Source organism: Bos taurus, chromosome 25 (genome assembly GCF_002263795.3).
Source record: "Bos taurus isolate L1 Dominette 01449 registration number 42190680 breed Hereford chromosome 25, ARS-UCD2.0, whole genome shotgun sequence".
NCBI classification, from domain to species: domain Eukaryota; kingdom Metazoa; phylum Chordata; class Mammalia; order Artiodactyla; family Bovidae; genus Bos; species Bos taurus.
The window spans coordinates 42,118,482-42,138,453 of NC_037352.1; the positions used below are offsets into that span (position 1 = coordinate 42,118,482).

The 19,972-nt window shown below is 59.9% G+C and overlaps 2 protein-coding genes across 2 annotated transcripts in view; both read right to left on the minus strand.

Annotated features, from left to right (window-relative positions):
- Positions 1 to 5,625: 5,625 nt before the first annotated feature.
- Positions 5,626 to 10,629, minus strand: FOXL3 (forkhead box L3). The gene is made up of 3 exons (XM_059881658.1): positions 7,196 to 10,629; positions 6,667 to 6,835; positions 5,626 to 6,406 (listed from the first exon to the last, which is right to left on the minus strand). Exons 1-3 carry the CDS (start codon positions 7,300 to 7,302, stop codon positions 6,026 to 6,028), a joined length of 657 nt encoding a protein of 218 aa, XP_059737641.1. The 5' UTR covers positions 7,303 to 10,629; the 3' UTR covers positions 5,626 to 6,025.
- A 6,096-nt stretch (positions 10,630 to 16,725) lies between these two features.
- Positions 16,726 to 19,972, minus strand: part of FAM20C (FAM20C golgi associated secretory pathway kinase) — a 35,238-nt gene continuing 31,991 nt past the window's right edge. The window contains exons 6-10 of the mRNA XM_002698175.7: positions 19,476 to 19,656; positions 18,806 to 18,915; positions 18,574 to 18,655; positions 17,978 to 18,037; positions 16,726 to 17,545 (exon numbers count right to left, since the gene is read on the minus strand). Coding sequence (XP_002698221.2) covers positions 17,296 to 17,545; positions 17,978 to 18,037; positions 18,574 to 18,655; positions 18,806 to 18,915; positions 19,476 to 19,656 — 683 coding nt within the window. The 3' untranslated portion in view covers positions 16,726 to 17,295. The remainder of the gene's footprint in view (positions 17,546 to 17,977; positions 18,038 to 18,573; positions 18,656 to 18,805; positions 18,916 to 19,475; positions 19,657 to 19,972) is intronic.

Below are 19,972 nucleotides of genomic sequence, written 5' to 3' on the forward strand. Positions count from 1 at the left end.
TCCCAACCCATCCCAACAGGTTTCTCATGGAAATTCACAAGCCAATTCTAACATTTATTTGGCATTTCAAAGGCTCTAGAATATCCCACCCAACTTTGAAAAAGAAAAGCAAATTTACGTGGCTAACACTCCCCACTTCCCACATATTGTGAGGCTAACGCTGTAGATACGGTGCAGTTGTTCAGTCGCAAAGTCACGTCTGAGTCTTTGAGACTGAAACACGCTAGGCTCCACTGGCCTCCAGTAGCTCCTGGAGTTTGCTCAGATTCGTGTCCATTGAGTCAGCAATGCTCTCTAACCGTCTCATCCTCTGCTGCCTCCTTCTCCTTTCATCCTCACTCTTTCCCAGCATTAGGGTCTTTTTCCAATGAGTTGGCTGTTTGTGCCAAATAGACGAGTAAATCAGTGGACACAATGAGAGCTTAGAAACACACCTACACACGCACAACAGGTTCTGGACAAAGACATCAGCACAGTCCCATGGGGAGAGGGCGTTAGTGGTGCCAAGACAACCGTATGGAGAAAACAAACGACAACACGTTCCTGGTGCTGTGCCCAGAGCTTCATTCAAGGTGGAGCCTATAACTCAATGCAAAGTGTAAAACTGTGAGCTTCCAGACCAAAGTGTAACATAAGACGTTTGTAACCCAGGGGTTACAGGAAAGGCAGTCGGAGAAGGCTTCCTGGAGGAGGCAGCCTGAGCACTGCGTCTCAGAGTACAAGCATGAGTTAGCAGGGCCAAGAGGGGAAGATGCCCAAGTGGGGCCCTGCTGTTTGGTTCTGTACAGACAGCAGAAAGCCAGGCAGGCAGGCATGCTCAGCTCTGAAAGCTGGTGACCCCCAGTCTGGGTGGGGAGCAGGATGTGGTCAGGGTCTCTGGAGGGAGAGACAGGGAAGAGGCCCTTTTTTTCTGCAGTTGTAGATATGCTAAGAAATGAAGAATATCTGGCCAAACAGGGCTGTGATTTCTAAGAGTAGTTTTAATGCTTACGTTTAACAATGTTTGACACAGACTGAGAGCCTCGTCTCTTTCGGAGATGAGGTAGATGGTGTGCCTGCCTGCCATCCTCTGCAGGTGTGAGGGCTGGAGGCCCAGCAGCCCAGCGCTCGGGGCCTGGGCCCGATCCTGGCTCTTAGAGGCTGCCCGGTGGCCCGGGGGAGGGTCTTCGCCCTGACTGGAGTGCCCTGCTTGAGGCTGGCAGCCACAGACGGACAGGAGGCACCGAGGCCTGGGCGGGGCAGGGCAGGAAGAGGTGCCTGGAGGTCTTGGGGAGGACGGCGCCTGCTGAGCGTTCTGTCTGGCTCCTCAGAGATGCTCCAGGGTGCGTGTGCTCTAGGGGCCGTTTGGAACATTCCCATGGCCTGACCCTGTGCCTGCGCCATGTCCTGGGCATCCTCAGCATCCGTGGATGCGGGGCCTGAGTGCTGGACACACATTCCCACCTGGGAGGCCACAGAGGCTTGGATCTGCAGCGAGGCACCAGCAATCTGGAGGTGATTATGGATATAATTTCTCTGGGCCTCCATGAGCAAGTGCCCGACACGCGGCCCCACCCCAAGTTACCTCTCGATCGGTGTTAGAAGACATTTGACATTTGCCTTTGATTTATGTCCTAACCTCACATCCAGCAGCTCTGGTCCCATTCATCAGCTGCAGTCACTGTGTCCTGCTGAGCAGCTCCTGGAGGTGTGTCTCACCAGAGACCCCGCGGGACGCCCACCAGCCACCAAGCAGATGAGCTGTTCAGCGGACCTGGGGGCTCCCAGGCACCTTTGCTTTTACACAGATTTCTTGGCACAAAGAGGATTGGAAACGATGTGTTGCTTCGTGACGCACTCTCACACGTGTACACTGGTGTGTGCACACCCTCTCGTGGTGCACACCTTTCCGAGCACACATACTCACAGGTGTATGCTTGGCTTACCCTCGTGCACACGCAGTGTACACTCATTCACACCGTGCATGCACACTCAGCAGGGCTCACAGATGCGCACCAGGCAGACAGGCACCCCTGGCCGGTGCATGCCCAGCGTTCAGACACATGCAGAGCACCCCCGCATGGGGAACCCTCTCTGCTCCTGATGCTCAGGGCCCAGGGCAGACAGGACTTCCCATGGCGCCTGGTGGGCGCAGCAGCCCCAGCGGCAGTGCCCTCTGCCTGGACCTGTGTCGAGGGGGGTGACAGGCCTCGCTGCAGCCCCCCAGGCGCACCAGGTCTCCCTCCTGAGTCGCTCCTCTGGCTGAGAGGCGTATGGGTGGAGTGCGGCCCCTGCGCCCCAGAGCCAGTGGGGTGCCCTCTCGGGGGGAGTGGGCCCTCCTGTCCTGGTCACCCGAGTGAGGCACGGCTGTCCAGGGTGCCCGCACACAGAGCGGTGAGAGCAGGCACGTCAGCCTCGGGCCGGCCTTTCGGGCGTTGGGGCTCGCTGCTCCCACCGCGTCTCCCACACCGCGAGGCCCCAGGACACATGGTCCGTGGCTCCCCACCTCCGTGTGGATGGATGGGGACCAGTATGAGGTGATGGAGGGCACCAGTGCACATGGAGCCCCTCAGCAGCTGGAGGCCCCGTGAGCGTCTGCAGAGAGGGCGGTTCTGGATCCTCTTCAGGGCTGAGCAGCGTGGTCGCTGGGCTTGGCGGGCAGTGGGGACCCGCTGGTTGCCCCAGAGACACCAGGCTCCTGGGCAGGTGGTGTGGACTGGAACCGCCCCCCGACGGGTGAGTGTGTGGGCCCAGCAGGACCCCCAGGAGGGACCTCCCGTCCCTGCCCCCGAGCCCAGCATGGACCAGAGCAAAGCCAAGTGGGTGCCCAGTGCTCCCACCTGGTTTCTGCTTGTTAAAAAAGGCACAGCCGTGCGACCTCCCTCAGCCTATTATAAATCTAATCCTGTGAGTTTCAGCTGAGTGAGCTTACATCTTGTTTGGACTCTAGGCCTGAAGTTGCCTAAAGCTGGGGACGCGTAATTTACGCACGAGGACAGTTAATTTGTCCTCAGCGTCAGCCTGACAGCTGTGCCTTGGGTTCCGGGGAACCGGTTTCTCCAGAACAGCGAGGTCCACTTACATCAGACAAACTTGGGGTTTTTAATGGGATGAAAATGAGCAATTTTGCCAATGTTTATGGATTGTTATTAATTTGGCCGAATACAATTACTGGTAACGGACTGTGTCCTTCCTGAGCTCCTCTTGAAGTGATGCTGGGGACCGCACCCCAGGCTGAGCCCCGGGGAGGCAGTGCTGACCCTCCTGATTTGGGGGCAGGAGGCCGGGCTGCCGGGGGTTGGGGTGGGTGCGGAGAGGTCAGGTCCTGCCCCGAGGGCTTGCATGCTAGTGTATGCCCGGAGCGGGCGAGGGGCCGGGAGTGTGATGCCTCCATCCTCCCGGCCAGAGGGCGCCATCCCCCCGGACGGGCAGCCTGGGCCCCCGCAGTGGGGAGGGTGGGACTGGGCCCTGCCTTGCTGAGCCTTTTTCCTCGTCTGTTCCTGCTTCACGGAGCCGGGTGTCTGTTTGTCTGTTCACTGGGCTGCTGGAGCCGCAGGACGAGGCCATTCGTGTGCGCGTGTGGGCTTGGCCACTGGGGCCCTGGAGAGAAGGGGGCTGCCGTCCAGCGCCCGCTGTCGTCTCAGGGGCGCCCTCCCTCCCCTCGGGTGTCGTGCCCTGTTGGGCCTCGCCCTGTAGCGCCAGTGCTGGTGGAGGCCCCCCACCTGGCAGCTGCTCTGAGCAGCAACACCCATGGCCTGCGAGCTGGTGCCGCAACCCAGGAGCGCGCTCCGCATGACGGTGGCTCATTCACGGCTCCCACGCACAGCCCCGGCTCCGGCTAATGGAAACTCGGTGATCCGTGGCACGTGTGGCAGACATCTGCTCGGGGTAATGTGCTGGTGATGTATGTATCGGTGATCAATCAGTGGATTTGCAAGGGAGGCATAAAGTATTTAATTATAATTGCGTTGGGCAGGTGTGCGTGGTGGAGGCGACATTTGAATAGGTCAGACCAGCCCTCGCCCTGCTCTGTTGTTGGGGATTAAATGCCATTCACTGTGAGGCCTGGGAGCCTTTCTGAAGTCGAAGGGTGTCACATGCTTGCAAATTGAAAATGTCCCATTGCTTCGAAAAACATGATTGATATCCTTTGCAAAGCAAATGCTGCCATATCCAGATCGTGAAGCCTGCTGCCGCCCCTCGGCTCTGGCCGCTTGATCACTGGAATGAAACTCAGAAAGAGAAGTTGAAAGATGAAACGAAACTTTATTTGCTCAGTTGGAAGCAGAAAAATATACCCTCAGATAGTCTATATGTCGTATACTTGTGTGTGGAACCAGCTGTGTCCGGTGACCATCTGAATTATATCTGGTATAATTTAAAATGATGTCAGCACGACTGATGACGGCGTGTAAGTAACAGGGATGAGACAGACACAACACATGCACACACTCGCGTGTGACCACGGCATGGAGGAAGCCTGACCCCAGAGTCACAGCCTGTGTCCCAGTCCTGGGCCCCCTGTGCCGCGGGTCTCTGACCTGTATGGAGCGAGGGGAACAGGGCTGGGGTGCTGGCCCTCGGGGAGGCTCAGCACCGTGCCCGGCCGACCCGAGAGCCCAGCAATACTGGCTGCTTCCCCAGGAGAGAGTTCTGTCTGTGGGTGTTTGCGAGGGCACAGTGACCTACGTGTTACACACCTCAGTTCTCTCTGGTTGACCTGTTGGTGGCCTGGGCTGGCCGAGAGGGCATGGGAAACGTGAGTGGGCATCACTTCCAGTGCTCATCTCTGGAGTCAGGGCCAGACACGTCTTCTCAAAACCATGAAAGGACTCCACGGGGTTTCTATTCACAGGGCGGATAAAATCGGGATACTGTGATTTAATGAAACTCCGAACCTTCTGAACCAGAGTGCAACCGTGTCTCCTGACCAATTCAGTCTCGTGTGCCTGCCTCCTTCATCTACCCCAGCCCCAGTTTCTCCAAGTCCGATAAAGCAAGATGGTAATTCTGAGTCCAGACAGCGAGCCTCCTTGGGTGTGTTTTTGCCGTTTACAAAATTAGCCAATCATCGTCACCTAGTGAATCAGATTAGGTGTAATCCATACTAATGTTCAAATTAAGTCACGGAAAGCAATTAACTCTGCGAAAAATGGGCTGGTGAAAAATGGTAAGGTTGGTCAAATAGTTTCACTGTGCATAACTGTGTTTTTTAAATGCCCGTCTCTACCCAGTAATTATATCATTTACATTTCAAATGGATGCACCCACCTCCAATGCTTGTAATTGTGCACTTCCTAACTGTATACCTCACAGTGTAGCAGAAATTTGTCAGCCGTCTGCTCCGGAATGTCTGCTTTCTCGGGAAAGCAGCTGGATGGAACGTGCCAGAGTAGGGCTTCCTCGCTGCTCAGGAGAATCAGGAAAAGTGCATTTTGCCCCAACGCTGTCCCAAATCTGGGCCTCCCCTCTTTCCCCCTCTCTCCTTCCTCCCTCCCTGCCTTCTTTCCTGTATAAAAAGAGCGCACAGAAATTTTTAAACACCGTCAAATATTCAGCCCACAACACGAGACGCGCTTGTCACTTCCAGTCACATCATCCGTGACAGGGACACGTCCACGGGATCAATCAATAGCTGACTCGGCCTTCTGCACTTTGCTTTTATTGTTTTCAGTGAGAGAAAACGCCCACCAACTCCACACAACACTCAGCTCGCCCCGCAGCAGTCTAGGAAGTGACCTTGACTCTAAGTGAACGTGACCCTGACCGTGAGCGCTTAGCCCTCAGGCAGGATCCCAGGGTGAGTCAAGAGCAAACCCTTAAGTTCTCAGGCTCTGAAGGGGTAATGGGGCAACAGGGAAATGAGCGCCTTTCAGCCCATCACGTCTTTCCCTCCAACCCAGGCTGGTTTCAGCGTTGAGCCCGAGTCTGTGAACTTTGTGGAGCATGGCAGAACCGCACTTCTTTGCTTCAGGTGGACTGAAATCACCGAGAACACTCCAGACTGACCGGTGCCAGCCCTGGACGCGGAGCACCTCAGCCCCTCTCACACGGTCCAAAGCTGGAGGTTCACCTGGCGGGCCTGCAGCGAGGGGTGCACGTGGGGTGACCTGCCCCGGGGAAAGGGGTCAGGGGCGGAGAGGATGTAGTCAATGCTGAACTTGATGTCCCTGTGCGCGTCCCTCCTCAGGACGGCAGGGCTGGCCGGGGTCGGGGGCTCGCTGCGGGGGACTGGGGGCTCAGGGGGCCCCGGGGGCGCCCCCGCATCTCTCCCGCGCGCCCCCCTCGCCTCCTCGCCCTTGGGGCCACGCCGGCGCCGCCGCCGGCGGAAGTTGCCGTTCTCGAAAAGGTCCAGCAGCGACTCGCAGCCGCCGGCGAAGGTCCAGTAGTTGCCCTTGCCCTTCTCGTGGCCGTCGGTCCGCGGCACCTGTGCGGACGAGGGGCTCAGCGCGCGGCGGGCTCCCGGGGCGCCCCGCCCACCGCGCTCTCTTGGGGAGCCCCTGGCGGCCCCGGAAGGATGCCCCGCCCTGGGGGTGGGCGCGTCCCTGGGGAGCTGGCGAAGGCTACGCGTGAACTTTGCAGCGCACGCCGCTGCAAAATGCACCCCCACAGCCCAATCAGGGGTGCCTTGGTCCAGGGGTCCACAGGCCTGGGACACTCAGAGCCGCACGGGGGTGGGGGCCTCACCTTGACGAAGCAGCTGTTGAGGGACAGGTTGTGGCGGATGGAGTTCTGCCAGGCGCGCTGGTTGGCGCGGTAGTACGGGAACCGGCGCATGATGAAGTCGTAGATGCCGGACAGGGTCACCCTGCCCGTCGGGCTCTGCTGAATGGCCATGGCGATCAGTGCGATGTAGCTGCAAACAGCGGCGCTCAGGCCAGACCGGGGCAGGGGAGGGACCCCGGGGCGCGTCTGCGTCTGGAGTCTCCGGGCCGCCCGGGGACCACTCCGCTCTCCCTTCCCCGGGGCACCGGGGAGCTGGGGGCGGAGGTGGTTGTTGGAGTCGGGGCCCCCTGGAGCTCCCAGCGCAACTCTGCGCAGACCGGGGAAGCTCACCTTCACACTTGGGGCTTCCCCGGGGAGGCTGGAGAACCTTCTCGGCTACCTCCCAACGTGCGGATGAGAAGTGAGCCCTCCCGCGCCCGAGCTGGTCTTGGCCTCCTCTCGGAGGAGGGCCCCCGCGACCCCTGCGGCCCCGGCACGGCCCTGCGGTCACCTGTACGCTGGCCGCGTGAGCCGCTTCTCCTCGTCCGAGCTGCCCGCCGGGTAGTCGTCGGCGTCGTAATTGAAACAATTGTAGGGATACTGCGAGCTGTCAAACATCGCGGTGCGCCTGCCGCCTGCGGGTCGCCAATGCTGCCGCCTCCTCCGCGCCGCCCGCCGGCGCGCTCCAGGACTGCGCGGAGGTTCTCCCCTGTGCGGACCAGCGGCGTCTGCGCTGCCGGCTGCTCTCCGCCTGAGCGGGGAACCTGGGCTCCCCGGGTCCCCCCGCCCGCCCCCACCCGTCCTCTCGCATCCAATCCCGGACCGGGGGAGGCCCCTGTTGCCGGTAAAGCGGCCGAGGGGAGCGGAGAGCAGGCTCGCGGTGACCCCCTGACCGGCGCGGGGGAGGAGGGAGCCACGCGCTGGGTGGTCCGACGGGTGGCGGGGGTGGGGTGGGGTGGGGGGGCCACCCCCTCCCGCTCCCGCCGACTGTGCCTCGTGCTCTTTGCGCTGTCCCAGACTTAAGGGCGGAGCTCCCTGGGTCCCCCAAGCCTGCGAGCACCCCAAGACTCAGAGGTCCTTCCCTGGCTTCTGGCTCCTCAGAGCGCACTTCGGAGCTGCCAGGAGCCCGACCACAGAGAGGGCGGGGGCGTAGCCCCTTCCCCACCAGGCTCTGCCCCTCTACCTTCAGCCCCGGTGCAATGGTGGCCAGGGTGTGTGCCGCCGGGACCCTGGATCAGAGCTGGACACAGGGTCCAACCCACCCTGGCACGCTCTGTCCCTGCTGTGCTGTCTCCCTCGTATCCTCCTTGGGGAGCCCTTTGTGGAGCTCTGAGCCCAGTGGCCCCCTGCTCTGTAACTTCCTCATTAGCCAAGCCTCTGCTTCACTGGTCCTTCTGGGGGTCACCGGTGGGCGCCTGGGGAAGAAAAGACAGGGGGAGGACGTTTTAGCAAGAAGTCAGGTGGGATCTTAAGGAGGGCCCTTTGTTTCAAGGTGGCCGTACCAGCAAAAAGCATGTCCACGAACAGTCTGCAAAATTCTGGCCATGAGACCTGTCAGTGCGACTGCCCAAGGCCAGGACACCTGAATAGTCTTCTTCCAGAAGATTCTACCTTTGAAGCTGCACCTGCAGCTCTGAAATGATCTGTGCTCCATCCAGCCTGTTGCCCCAGCAGGGGATGGTGGCCGGCCTGCTGATGTGGGCGCCCAGGACCCAGGGGCACCGTGCCAGCTCCCTCCTGGCTCCAACTCCTGCAGTGGGATCTGAGGTGCACTCGGGCTCAGACACAGTCAGGGGCTCCGCAGCATCCTCTCTACCAGGTGTCAAAATGAGAAATGCTGGGATATGGGAACATCAGACGGTGCAGCCCCTCAGGAAAACATTTTGGTTGTTTCTTTAAAAACTAAACGTGCAGCTACCACGTGACCCAGCAGCTGCACTCATGGGTGTTTATCCCAAGTGAAGACAGAACTTTATGCAAGCACTTGTGACGTGTTCAGAATGATTTCATTCCTCTTTTCCCCAAATTGGAATCAGCCTGGATGTCCATCAGCAGGGAGGAATGGGGCAAGCTGTGGTCCAGCCACACGCCAGGCACCACCACGGCGCCGAGGTCTGGTGGCTGGTCCGGAAGCCCCCCGACAGAGTGAAATGAGCAGAACCCTCCCCCTCACAGCGAGAAAACCAGCGATCTGCACAGTCATGACTTTTCTTGAATCTGTCAGAGAGCTAAGGCTTCAGGGCAACAACTGTAACCCAGGGGAGCAGGTCCGTCAGAGGAGAGCAGTCCTGAAAGCCCGCGCCTGCTGTAGGCGGGCCGGGCGGGGCGTTGCTGGAGCCGAGGGAGCGCGGCCGGCTCCCTGTGGGCCTCGCTGCACCTGGGAGGGGAGGAGAGGATGCAGGGGCCAGTCTAGGGGCGCGGATGTGCCCAGTGCCCCCCGGGGCCCCTCAGCGTCGGCCTGGGGAGGGCCAGCCAGCCAGGGCCTCGTCCCCGGGCTGTGGCCAGTCCAGAGACAGGTCTCGGGATGAGCTTCTGCTGCATAAGAGAGTGGACGGTGGGAGAGGCACTTCAACCTGGTCACTTGTTTGATTGAATCAAACATGAAGGCTGATTGGTTAGAAAACCTTCCCAACGTGTTTTGGTTCCTTAGGTGTCTGAGCCTTGCTTGGCTTCCTTCTGAAAATGACATATTATTTGGGTCATTATTTGGGGCCTGGCAGTGGGAAGAACGGCTTCTCCGCTCTGTCAGCCGGAAACGTCCTCAAGACACCGCTGAGAGCAACAACCCCATGAGCCAGGCCGACCGTGCAGTCCCCTCCACGGGCCGGGAGGGTGACCAGCTCACCTGAGTCAGGTCACCCGTGTGGGACCTAGGCCCTTCAGGGGAGGATGCGGCTGCAGTTCCAGGGTCAGGGGCGGCCTGTGGGCGCTCACATGCCTGGGCACAGGGGGCCTGTGTGAAGACGGGGCACCAGCTGGGCGGGAGGGCAGCCCTGAGCCCCAGCAGCCCTCAACCAGCACTTCCGACACAGACGTGGCACAGACGACCCCAGAGAACAGGACGAAGATGGGACTTCGTGTGACCTCTGCCCTTACACACTTCTGTATTTTGTAATTAAAAGTTGTGTTACAGAAGGTTCATAAAGGACAAAAAGGTTGAAAATAGAAAATCTCAGAGACAGAAGCTGTCCCCCTCTGCAAAGGTGGAGAGAGGACCCGCCGTGCCCTGTCGTTCCGCTGTGGCGGTGACCGTCTGCCCCTCCAGGGTCCTCTCAGCCTCACCAATCTGGACTCCTCTCGGGAGGGGGCTCGCCAGGCCTGAATCCCAGGAAGCGAGACCACTGGGGGCCATGAACAGGGGAGTGGGAACCCTTGAGCCCGGCCATGGGGTATGCGTGGGCTCGGGCTTGGGTCGGAAAGGCCTGGGCTCGGGGCTGGGGGGCAGGCGCCCTGCGGAAGCGGGAGTTCAGGGTCGGGGGTGGCTGGGCCGCTGAGTTGGGGCTGAGCGGGCAGAGCTGCTGGAGTGCTGGGCCGCACCCCCTAGTCCTCACACGGCCCCGTCTGGTGGGAAGTGGACCCGACCTCAGATCTGTGGTCGGAGGGGGCGTGGGAGAGCATGCTGAAGTCACCCAGGCTGGGGGCCAGGAGACCTTCCAGGATGAGGCATTTGGGCAGCACCTGAGGTCAGAACGAAATAAGGGTGGGGTGGAAGGCGGGGCTACAGCCCAGGGCTGCCTAAGACGGTACTTCTAGAAGCTCCAGGAAGGCCAGGGCCCTTCAACCCTCAATGTAAATTCTGTCCTCTCCTTCTTCGGTGCTGAAATATTTACCAGTGCACAGAACTCCTGTTCAGCACTCGCTGAAGAATGACCCGTTGACCCCACGGGTGTTTTTGGGCCTGGGCGCTGCACTGGCTCCTGGACAAAAGTGTGGCAAGGCCACCCCCCCGGCTCCGGGCCTGCCCTGGGGGCTGGCGGGGCCCCGGGCCCTGGTCACTGAACGGGCAGCCGGCCCGCTCCGGGCCCCGTGGGGGGCAGGGCTTGCTGACAGCTCACCAGGCCGACGGGCCCATCGGGCCAGAACTGCAGGTCACTGCTTCTGAGGCCTTGGATTCTGATCGTGAATGCAGGAGTCGTCGGGGCGGGTGCTTCCCAGGCCGGACTGGTCGCCTATGCCCTAGGAGGCTGCTCTTGCTTTTCTCAGGGTCTCCTCTAGATGGTGCAAGGGAGCCGGGCACAGCGTGTCCGCCACCGCCTCCCAGGCTCCCCCAGGACGACAGTGACCACAGGGCACGTCTGACTGAGTGTAGCTGGGGGGTTACAACCTGGAGCAGGGACGGGACAGAGCTCAGGCCTCAGGGGGCGGGGGGGGGTGCCAATCCGAGCCCCCGCAGCCCAGCGGGGCTGCTCTGGACCTGGGCGGCCCACTGTGGCCCCACAGGCCCCCTGCTGCCGTAGGCACCCTCTGATCCCATTTAAGCTGCAGGCTGGGAGCCACCCCCCTGGAGGGTGAACATGGTTCCCAGCCCCTGCCTGGCCCGCAAACGCCTGCTCCTGAACGCCAGCTCCAAGCAGAGTAAGAAAGACCCAGGTGTCCAGAACAACATGTGGACCCCGGGCTGGAGAGGGAGGGGGAAGGGAGAGACAGGAGGGGAAGGTGGGGTGGGAAGAGTCAGGAGACGGATCGACACACAGGATGACCCCATGTGAAGCAGACAGGTGGGGGAGGCTGCCGTATGCGGGGGCCCAGCTCGGTGCTCCGCGGCGCTCCGTGCAGTGTGGGTGGGGGGAGGTGCAGGAGGGGATCCTTGCCTGGAAAATCCCATCGACAGAGGAGCAGGCTTTGGTCCATGGAGTCGCAGCCGGACATCTGTGAGCACACTCACGTAGCTGATGCTGTCGTACGGCAGAAACTAACGCGTTACAAAGCGACTAACCCCAATTTAAAGAAGGTAAGAAAGAGCCCCCTGTGCACGTGGGCCCCCAACACGGGCTCTCCTGACCAAGGCGGGCTGCGTCCAAGCCCCTCCTGCCCCAGGCTTCTGGGCGCCTCTGCTTCTGTTCCATCTGGGCGAGGGCTGGGGCAGTGGGTTGAGGGAGAGTTTCTGGGGGAACTGGGCAGGACCCTGGGAGGGTAGCCTGGGGCCCCTGAATCCAGGAACCTGCACCTCTGGGCATGGCCTTTGGGGGGCTGGTCCCAAGAATTGCACACTTGACTTGCTCCCCCGTGGGGAGGCAGGGCCGGGGCCTCCCTGTCCTCTGTCTCAGGCTTGCGGGCGGGGCCAGGAGAGACGCTGAGCCCCCAACCTGCATCTCTGCAGCCTCCCGGACACACTGCAGCCCTCAGACCCAGGGGGCAGGGGCCGCACATGCCTCCCCACCCAGATACTGGCTGACTTGTCCACTCAACGAACTTAATTCAAAAAGTGCTCTCTGCCCTCAGACGGCCGCCGCCTCCTGCCCCCTGATCCTACGTAACCAGCTGTCAGGCTGCCTGAGGAGGGCTTTTGTTTGGATTTCCCCCATTTGTTTTTTCAATCATGCTTGAATTCTTGCCACTTTCTCCATGGCCCTGTGGCAGGTGCTGTCCTATAACGCTTGTGGACCCAGCACGCCACCCAAATCTCATGGGGAAGCCGGCTCCCAGAGAGGGATTTAACTGAAAGCCTCTCCTGGCCTGTTCACAATGTCCTCTGCCTCCCTGACCCCCTCGGCAACCCCCCCCCCCAATCCCCCACTGCAGCAGTCTGAGTCCCAGGGACCAGGCACTCCCATGATAATTTGGGAAAGTCCCTTCACCCGGCTGGGCATTGGTTCAGATGGTGAACTGGCACATCGGAATTCAGATTTCCTGCACAGCTGCGCTGAGACGCGCACAGGACCGGGCAGGGGGCCCTCGCCCAGCTCACGGCTCAGCCCTGCCCCCCTCCCTCCTCCCGTCCAGCAGCTTTATCTGCTGTTTGAACCTGTATCAAAGTAATAGATGGACTGTGGCTTAGATCATGAACTCCTTATTGCCAAATTCAGACTTAAATTGAAGAAAGTAGGGAAAATCACTAGACCATTCAGGTATGACCTAAATCTAATCCCTTACAATTATACAGGGAAGTGACAAATAGATTTGAGGGATTAGATCTGATAGACAGAGTGCCTGATGAACTATGGACAGAGGTTCATAACATTGTACAGGAAGTGGTGATCAAGACCATCCCCAAGAAAAAGAAATGCAAAAAGGCAAAATGATTGTCTGAGGAGGCCTTACAAATAGCTGAGAAAAGAAGAGAAGTGAAAGGCAAAGGAGAAAACTAAAAATATGTCCATTTGAATGCAGAGTTCCAAAGAATAGCAAGAAGAGATAAGAAAGCCTTCCTCAGTGATCAGTGCAAAGAAATAGAGGAAAACAAAGATGGGCCCAATAAAGGACAGAAATGATATGGACCCAACAGAAGCAGATGATATTAAGAAGTGGTAGCAAGAATACTCATAAGAATTGTACAAAAAAATCTTAATGACCTGGATAACCATGATGGTATGATCACTCACCTAGAGCCAGACATCCTGGAATGCAGTCAGGTGGGCCTTAGGCATCACTACGAACAAAGCTATTGGAGGTGATGGAATTCCAGTTGAGCTATTTCAAATCCTGAAAGATGATGCTGTGAAAGTGCTGCACTCAATATGCCAACAAATTTGGAAAACTCAGCAGTGGCCACAGGACTGGAAAAGATTAGTTTTTATTCCAATTCCAAAGAAAGGCAATGCCAAGGAATGTTCAAACTACTGCACAATTGCACTCACCTCACACGCTAGCAAAGTAATGCTCAACATTCTCCAAGCCAGGCTTCAACAGTACATGAACTGTGAACTTCCAGATGTTCAAGCTGGTTTTAGAAAAGGCAGAGGAACCAGAGATCAAATTACCAACATCCCCTGAATCATAGAAAAAGCAAGAGAATTTCAGAAAAACATCTACTACTGCTTCATTTACTATGCTAAAATCTTTGACTGTGTGGATCACAATCTGTGGAAAGTTTTTAAAGAGATGGGAATACCAGACCACCTGATCTGCCTCTTGAGAAATCTGTATGCAAGTCAAGAAGCCACAGTTAGAACCAGACATGGAACAATGGACTGGTTCCAAACTGGGAAAGGAGTATATTGGTCAAGGCTATATATTGTCACCCTGCTTATTTAACTTATATGCACAGTACATCCTGTGAAATGCCAGGCTGGATGAAGCACAAGCTGGAATCAAGATTGCTGGCAGGAGTATCATAACCTCAGATACAGAGATGACATCACCCTTATGGCAGAAAGTGAAGAGAAACTAAAGAGCCTCTTGATGAAAGTGAAAAAGGAGAGTGAAAGAGCTGGCTTAAAACTCAACATTCAAAAACTAAGATCATGGCATCATCACTTCATGGCAAATAGATGGGGAAAGAACGGAAACGGTGAGACTTTATTTTTTTTTGAGCTCCAAGATCACTGCAGATGGTGACTGTAGCTGAAATTAAAAGACACTTGCTCCTGGAAGGAAAGCTATGACCAACCTAGACAGCATATTAAAAAGCAGAGACGTTACTTTGCCAACAAACGTCCATCTAGTGAAAGCTATGGTTTTTCCAGTAGTCATGTGTGGATGTGAGAGTTGGATCATAAAGAAAGCTGAGCGCCGAAGAACTGATGCTTTTGAACTGTGGTGTTGGAGAAGACTCTTGAGAGTCCCTTGGACTGCAAGGAGATCAAACCAGTCCATCCTAAAGGAAATCATTGGAATATTCATTGGAAGACTGATGCTGAAGCTGAAATTCCAACACTTTGGCCACCTGATGTGAACAACTGACTCATTACAAAAGCCCCCGAAGCTGGGAAAGATTGAAGGTGGGAGGAGAAGGGGGTGACAGAGGATGAGATGGCTGGATGGCATCACCAAGTCAATGGACATGAGTTTGAGTGAGCTCCGGGAGTTGGTGATGGACAGGGAGGCCTGGCGTGCTGCATCCAAGGGGTCGCGAAGAGTCGGACACGACTGAAGGACCAAACTGACTGACTGAATAGACGGAACCAGTTTCAAGTCAAACAACGTTACCGATCAGATCAGGGAGGAGAGCGGACCCCTGCCCACCTCACCCCTGTTCCTGAAACCAAGGCCCAGAGAGGTCGCTCTGTGTCCGCCTTCCTGGGTTAGGGTTAGGGTTAGGGTTGGGTTAGGGTCAGGGTCAGGGTCAGGGTTAGGCTGGGCTCTCCTGCCTTGTTTGCATGCTATCTCCATGTTTCTAAATGGCAAACGTTTTATTTTGTAAGTTTTATAACTGCCCCCCCCCTTTTTTTTTCTTTTTTTAACCTCCCATCTTCCTGAGAGAGGCCTTGGGTCTCCCCACTGCCTTTCGGTTCAGCTGTATCACATTCTCCTTTGGAGGGAAACAGCGCTGAGTGCTGCTGTGGCCGTGGCTGGGAAGCTCAGCACGGCCGAGCGGACTGTCACCCAGACGTCACCTGTCCCTAGGCCTGTCCTCACCGTGACGAGGGCTCCTCTGTCCTGGTCTTCCTGGGTCTGAGCCCGCTCTGTGCCTTTCGCCGTCACACTGGGGCCTGGCCGCCTGCCGTTGCCCATTGCCCTGACTTCCTGCCCGTCCCCAGCCCACCAAGCAGCGTCTGCGGGCCCTCGGTGTGTGTGCAGTCAGGTTGCTGCATGTCCATCTGTCCAGCCTCACCTCCCGGCTTCCGGGAGGTCTCAGGGGCCTGCCCCAGCTCTGAGCCTCTGAGCGCTGCCTCCTGCGGTGAGGGGATGAGACCGTGCTACCGGATGGGTGTCCGTCAGACTCTTCGGGAGCCTCTTGCTGCGAGGCTCCTCTGCGGTCTGACTGTGCATCACCCAGTCTTCACAAGAATCCTGTTAACTCAGGTGGACCGGAGACCCCCAGCCAGCAGTCACCGGGAACTCCACCCACCCCTTGGCCGGCCCCACCTGCGGCCGCGCTGGGCTCCCAGCTAGTCCTGGACTGAGGCCCTTTGTCCCCACTGCACTGAGGCCGAGCAAAGCTGTTTCCAGGGCTCACCTGCTGCCCAGCTCTGGGCCCCTGGGCAGCTCCGCGGAGCTCAGGGCCTCCTTGGTGAGGCTGCGTGCCCTCTGGGGGGTAGGCGATGTCCCCCAGGTGTGCCCCTTTGGCGTGGCCATCACTTTGAAGAACGGAGGGGACATTGCCCTTTGGGGAGGGATGTTCCATGGCTGAGGGAATCTTTCTCTGCAAGTGTCCCTCTCCGCCCAAAGCAGGGGTGACTCTGGATCCAGAGAGACTCTTACTGGGGAGAGCACGAACTTAAACGCATGTAACCACCACAGCCTTGGCCCTGCTCCCCCTGGTCATGGCCAGAGCAGGCTTCCCCTGCTCCCTTCTCCTTCTGTCTTCAGCTCAGGGAGTTCTGACGGATGGGGAAGCTCTGGGTCGGGGCTCAAAGGCTGCTGTACTGGAACACCACAGACGGGGCGGCTGAGACGCAGGCTCTTCTCTGTGTTCTGGGAGCTGGAAGCCCAGGCCAAGTTTCTGGCGGGTCCTCTCTCCCACCTTGCGGACGGCCGTCTCCTCCGCTAGTCCCCACGTGGCCCCCATCTGTGTGCCCGGGACACTTGCAGGGACAGGTGAGGGAAGCCTAGTAAAGGAACAGGGGCTGTGATTTCTCTGCCCGAAGAACAGGAGGTTCAGGTGAGCCCTCGGCCAGCAGGCTCCTCCAGGGCCCGGCCTGCCTGCAGGAGGCGCTCTGACCCCCTGCGTCCGTCAGTGGGGCCCTGGGGGGCTGGGTCTCTCCGGCCACCCCTGGCTCAGCCCCAGTGCGTGCCAGTTCCTGCAGGTGAACACGGAGCCCATGTGATGCCAGCCCTGGAGAGACTCGGGGAGCTGCACTCAGTTCTCTGGAAGCAACCACACCAGGCATGGGACAGGCACGCCCTCCTTCCAGGCCGGACACTGGCCATGCCCAAGGGTGGACAGGCTGCTGGGCAGCAGGAAGTGAGGGACCCAGATGCCAATGAGGCCCGAGCACATACTTGCTTCATCTTTATTGCACTTTTACCACATTGCAAACTATTCCATGAAAATGCCTCGAAGGTAGCCAGCTGCAAGATTGGTCGCGTGTGCACTGGCTTCAGACGGTGTGAGGACTGCGCGGTGCCTGGGGGGCGGCTGGCCCTTGACTTTGCCTGAAACCCACGCGGTGTTCATCCCTCGACGCGAGTCCGTGAGGGCCTCGGGAGCCTCCTGTGGCCCCGGGAAGGGAGGAGAGTTTCTACTGCAAGCTCGGTCCAGAGTGGGAGCCCTTCTCAGGACCGTCTGGACCGGCCGGGTGGCCCCCAGTGTGGCCTGCGGGTGGTCAGGGTCTGTACAGATAACGTCTCTGTGCAAGTACATTTACATCATGTATAAATACAAAATCGTAAGTAAAGGCTTCTTTTCCGTACAAAAGGGTGCTGGCCCGCCACCAGGCCGCCTCTGTCCGTGGGCACAGCGCGCGCCCCCGACTGCCCGGGTCTGAAGCGAGGCGCCTGCCCCGGCAGCCTGTCTGCCCCGTGTGGGCCTGGGTCCCGGGCGGCTGGCCTGGCCGCGGCCCGCGTTCACTACCTCCCAGCCGCGGCTCTGTGCTCGGGGCCCAGGTCGTCCTCCACGACACTGTGCAGCCCGTCCTTCTCCACGCAGTCCCCGACCGCCCGCAGCACGATGCGCAGCCGCCGGTCCAGCGCCTCCAGGTGTGGCTGGAACAGCACGGGGGCCACACGGTCCGCGCGCAGGGCCTCGGCCATCAGCAGGCTCAGCCGGTGCTCCTCCTGGGCCAGGAGCTGCAGCCGCAGGTACGTGGACCGCCGGATCCTGCCGGAGATGGAGGTCAGGCTGGCGCCCAGGGAGGAGCCTGCCTGAGCCTCCTCCCTGCTCTGGCCGGCTTCGGGTGTGCCGGGGAGGGTCCCACCTGCAGGGGGGTCCAGCAGGCCCCGTCCTTTCTGGCGGGAGTGGGGCAGGAGGCAGCCGTGGCTTGGCTCCGTCTCTGGGCCAGGGGCATGCGGAGCAGGAGGCTGGGCCCTACGGCCTGTCTCCCCGGTTGTTAAAGAGAGGGGCTGGGTTCGGGAGTCACATGTGGGGAGCGTGGGGGCCAGGGGCCTCGGCGTCTTCCTTTGCATGGTGGGCGGGCTGCTGTGGGGACAGGGAGCCGGTCCCGGGAGGCACTCCCCCCGGTGGGGTGGGAAGGCTGTCTGGCCTGTGGCTGCGGGAGGGCTGGGCCGGGGCGTCTGCGGGGCAGGGCCGTACCTGCAGCACTGCTGTAGAGGCACCAGGATGGACAGCTCGTCGTGAGAGTGCTTCCCAAACCTGAGGGAAGAAGGGCAGAGCTGGGGGGTGGGCGGGGCACATGGGCAGAGCTGCCAGGCCGCCCCTGGGGCTGGGCGGGGGCCTGCTTCCTGCCGTCCCTAGCCCAGACGCAGGGCCTGGGATGAGGCAGGTGAGCGCAACCCGTCGGACCCTCGGCCGCTGGACTGAGCGGAAGCTCGCCAGTGAGAGGCCCTGGCTGGGCTGGGTGGACAAGGCCCGAGGGCAAGGGGCCTCGGATCCAGCTGCAGGGGTGTCTTTTACAGCTGAGAGTGGGGCCCCACACACTGCCCAGGTGCCCAGAGCTGATACCCCGAGGCGTCCAGGCACTTGCAGCCCTGACAGCCAGAGGGGCCTGAGCCCTGCATACATGCCCGCGCTGGGGCCCCGTCCCCCAGCTCACAGGAGCCCAGGCCAGGGCCCTGCGTCACCCAAAGAGGCCTTTGGGGGCCGGGCCATCCCTCCCACAAAGCGCCTGACCCCCGGGTGTGTCTGGGCCGAGGGACAGCTGACCCCTTGCGGTGGCTGGAAGGACTCACCCTCTCCCGTTGTCCAAGTGGATGATAAACGTCTCGTTCCCAAACTTCTCGAAGGTCTCATAGTGGTGCCGGTCCATGTTTCCTGTGGGGACAAGCCTGCTGGGAGCCTGCGTGCGGCTTGGAGGCGAGCCCTCTCTGCCCGTCTGGCGTCCGCACGGGGAGCATGGAGTGTGAGCGCGGCTCTGGGCCTGCGCGGGGCACTCGCGGGGCGGGCCGGGGGCCCTGGACATACCCATGAGGAAGTCGAAGATGGTCATGTCCATGACGTCCAGGAGGCGGTGGCTGCTGTCGTAGGGGGGCGTCTGCCTCACCTCCTCGCAGTAGTCAGGGTCCACTTCCCACCTGCAGGGGGCCCGGCATCAGAATGGCGGCTCCTCTAAGACAAGGAGGCCCAAACCACCCCTGGGGCTGCCCGGCTCAGGACAGCGGACCCACGGGGCAGCCGGCGGGACCGAGTGAGAGCAGGTGTCACCGCAGAGCACAGGGTCTGCCTGCAGGTGATAGCGGCCTGCGTGGGCCGAGGCTGCAGCAGCAGCAGGACTGCGGGGCCAGGAGGTGACTGGACTATGCCACCCGGAGGCCACGTGTGTGGACAGCCCGGGACGGCACTCTCGCAAGGACATCTCCACGGCTGGAGGGTCAGCGTCTCTCTCAAGGGGGGAGGGGACCTGAAGCCTCGTCCAGTCGTGGAGAGACCCGGGGGGCAGTCGGCGCCCAGCCCGTGTGAGGGGCCCTTTCTGATCGTCTCGGCCTCAGGCATAGCCCCGTTGCTCCTCACACCATCTGCTGTGGACGAGACCCTGGGGCTTGTTCTCTGCAGCAGGTCAGGCAGGAGCCAGCCCTCCCGAGACCCCAGGGAGGCAGGATTCCAGAGTCCCCGGCCCAGCGCGCCCCCAACGCACTCTGCCTTCTTGCGCTTGTGGTACGAGCGTCGCCAGGGGTTCCGCCAGGTCTTCCTTTTGGCCAGGGCCAGGTCGGGCAGGAAGGCGGCCAGCGAGCCCTCGATCTGGTCCGGCTTCCCGCACAGGGCGTGCTCTGTGGAGCAGTAGTACGAACACTCCCCGTAGAAGCAGACGTTGTTGGCTGCGGGCGGAGGGGGCGGTCAGCAGGGGCCCGCGGGCGGGGTCTGCGTGTGGGCACCACGTCTGACTCGTCCCTTCCCGGGCGGGGCCCGCCCACGGTCTCACCCTGGACTTCAGCCACCTGCCCGAGCCCTGCGTCGCAGACCACGGGACCACACAGCTCGGGACGCAGAGCTCGGATCGGAGTCTGGGTTCTTCCTCATTACCCTCCAAACTAAGTCTGGGGTCTGCGGAGGTTCTGTTCAGTGGTTTGCAAAAGGCCTCATTCCAAAGTGAGGCAGCGTGGGGGACATGCTTGCAATCGTGACCGAATAAGC

Bases quoted from the DNA above. Each gene is read 5' to 3' on its own strand.
- FOXL3 (XM_059881658.1), bottom strand. From the start codon at position 7,302: ATGTTTGACAGCTCGCAGTATCCCTACAATTGTTTCAATTACGACGCC. The intron at 6,836-7,195 runs GTGACCGCAGGG...CGCTGTTTGCAG, and splicing joins CTCACGCGGCCAGCGTACAG to CTACATCGCACTGATCGCCA. The intron at 6,407-6,666 runs GTGAGGCCCCCA...TCGTCCGCACAG, and splicing joins TCAACAGCTGCTTCGTCAAG to GTGCCGCGGACCGACGGCCA.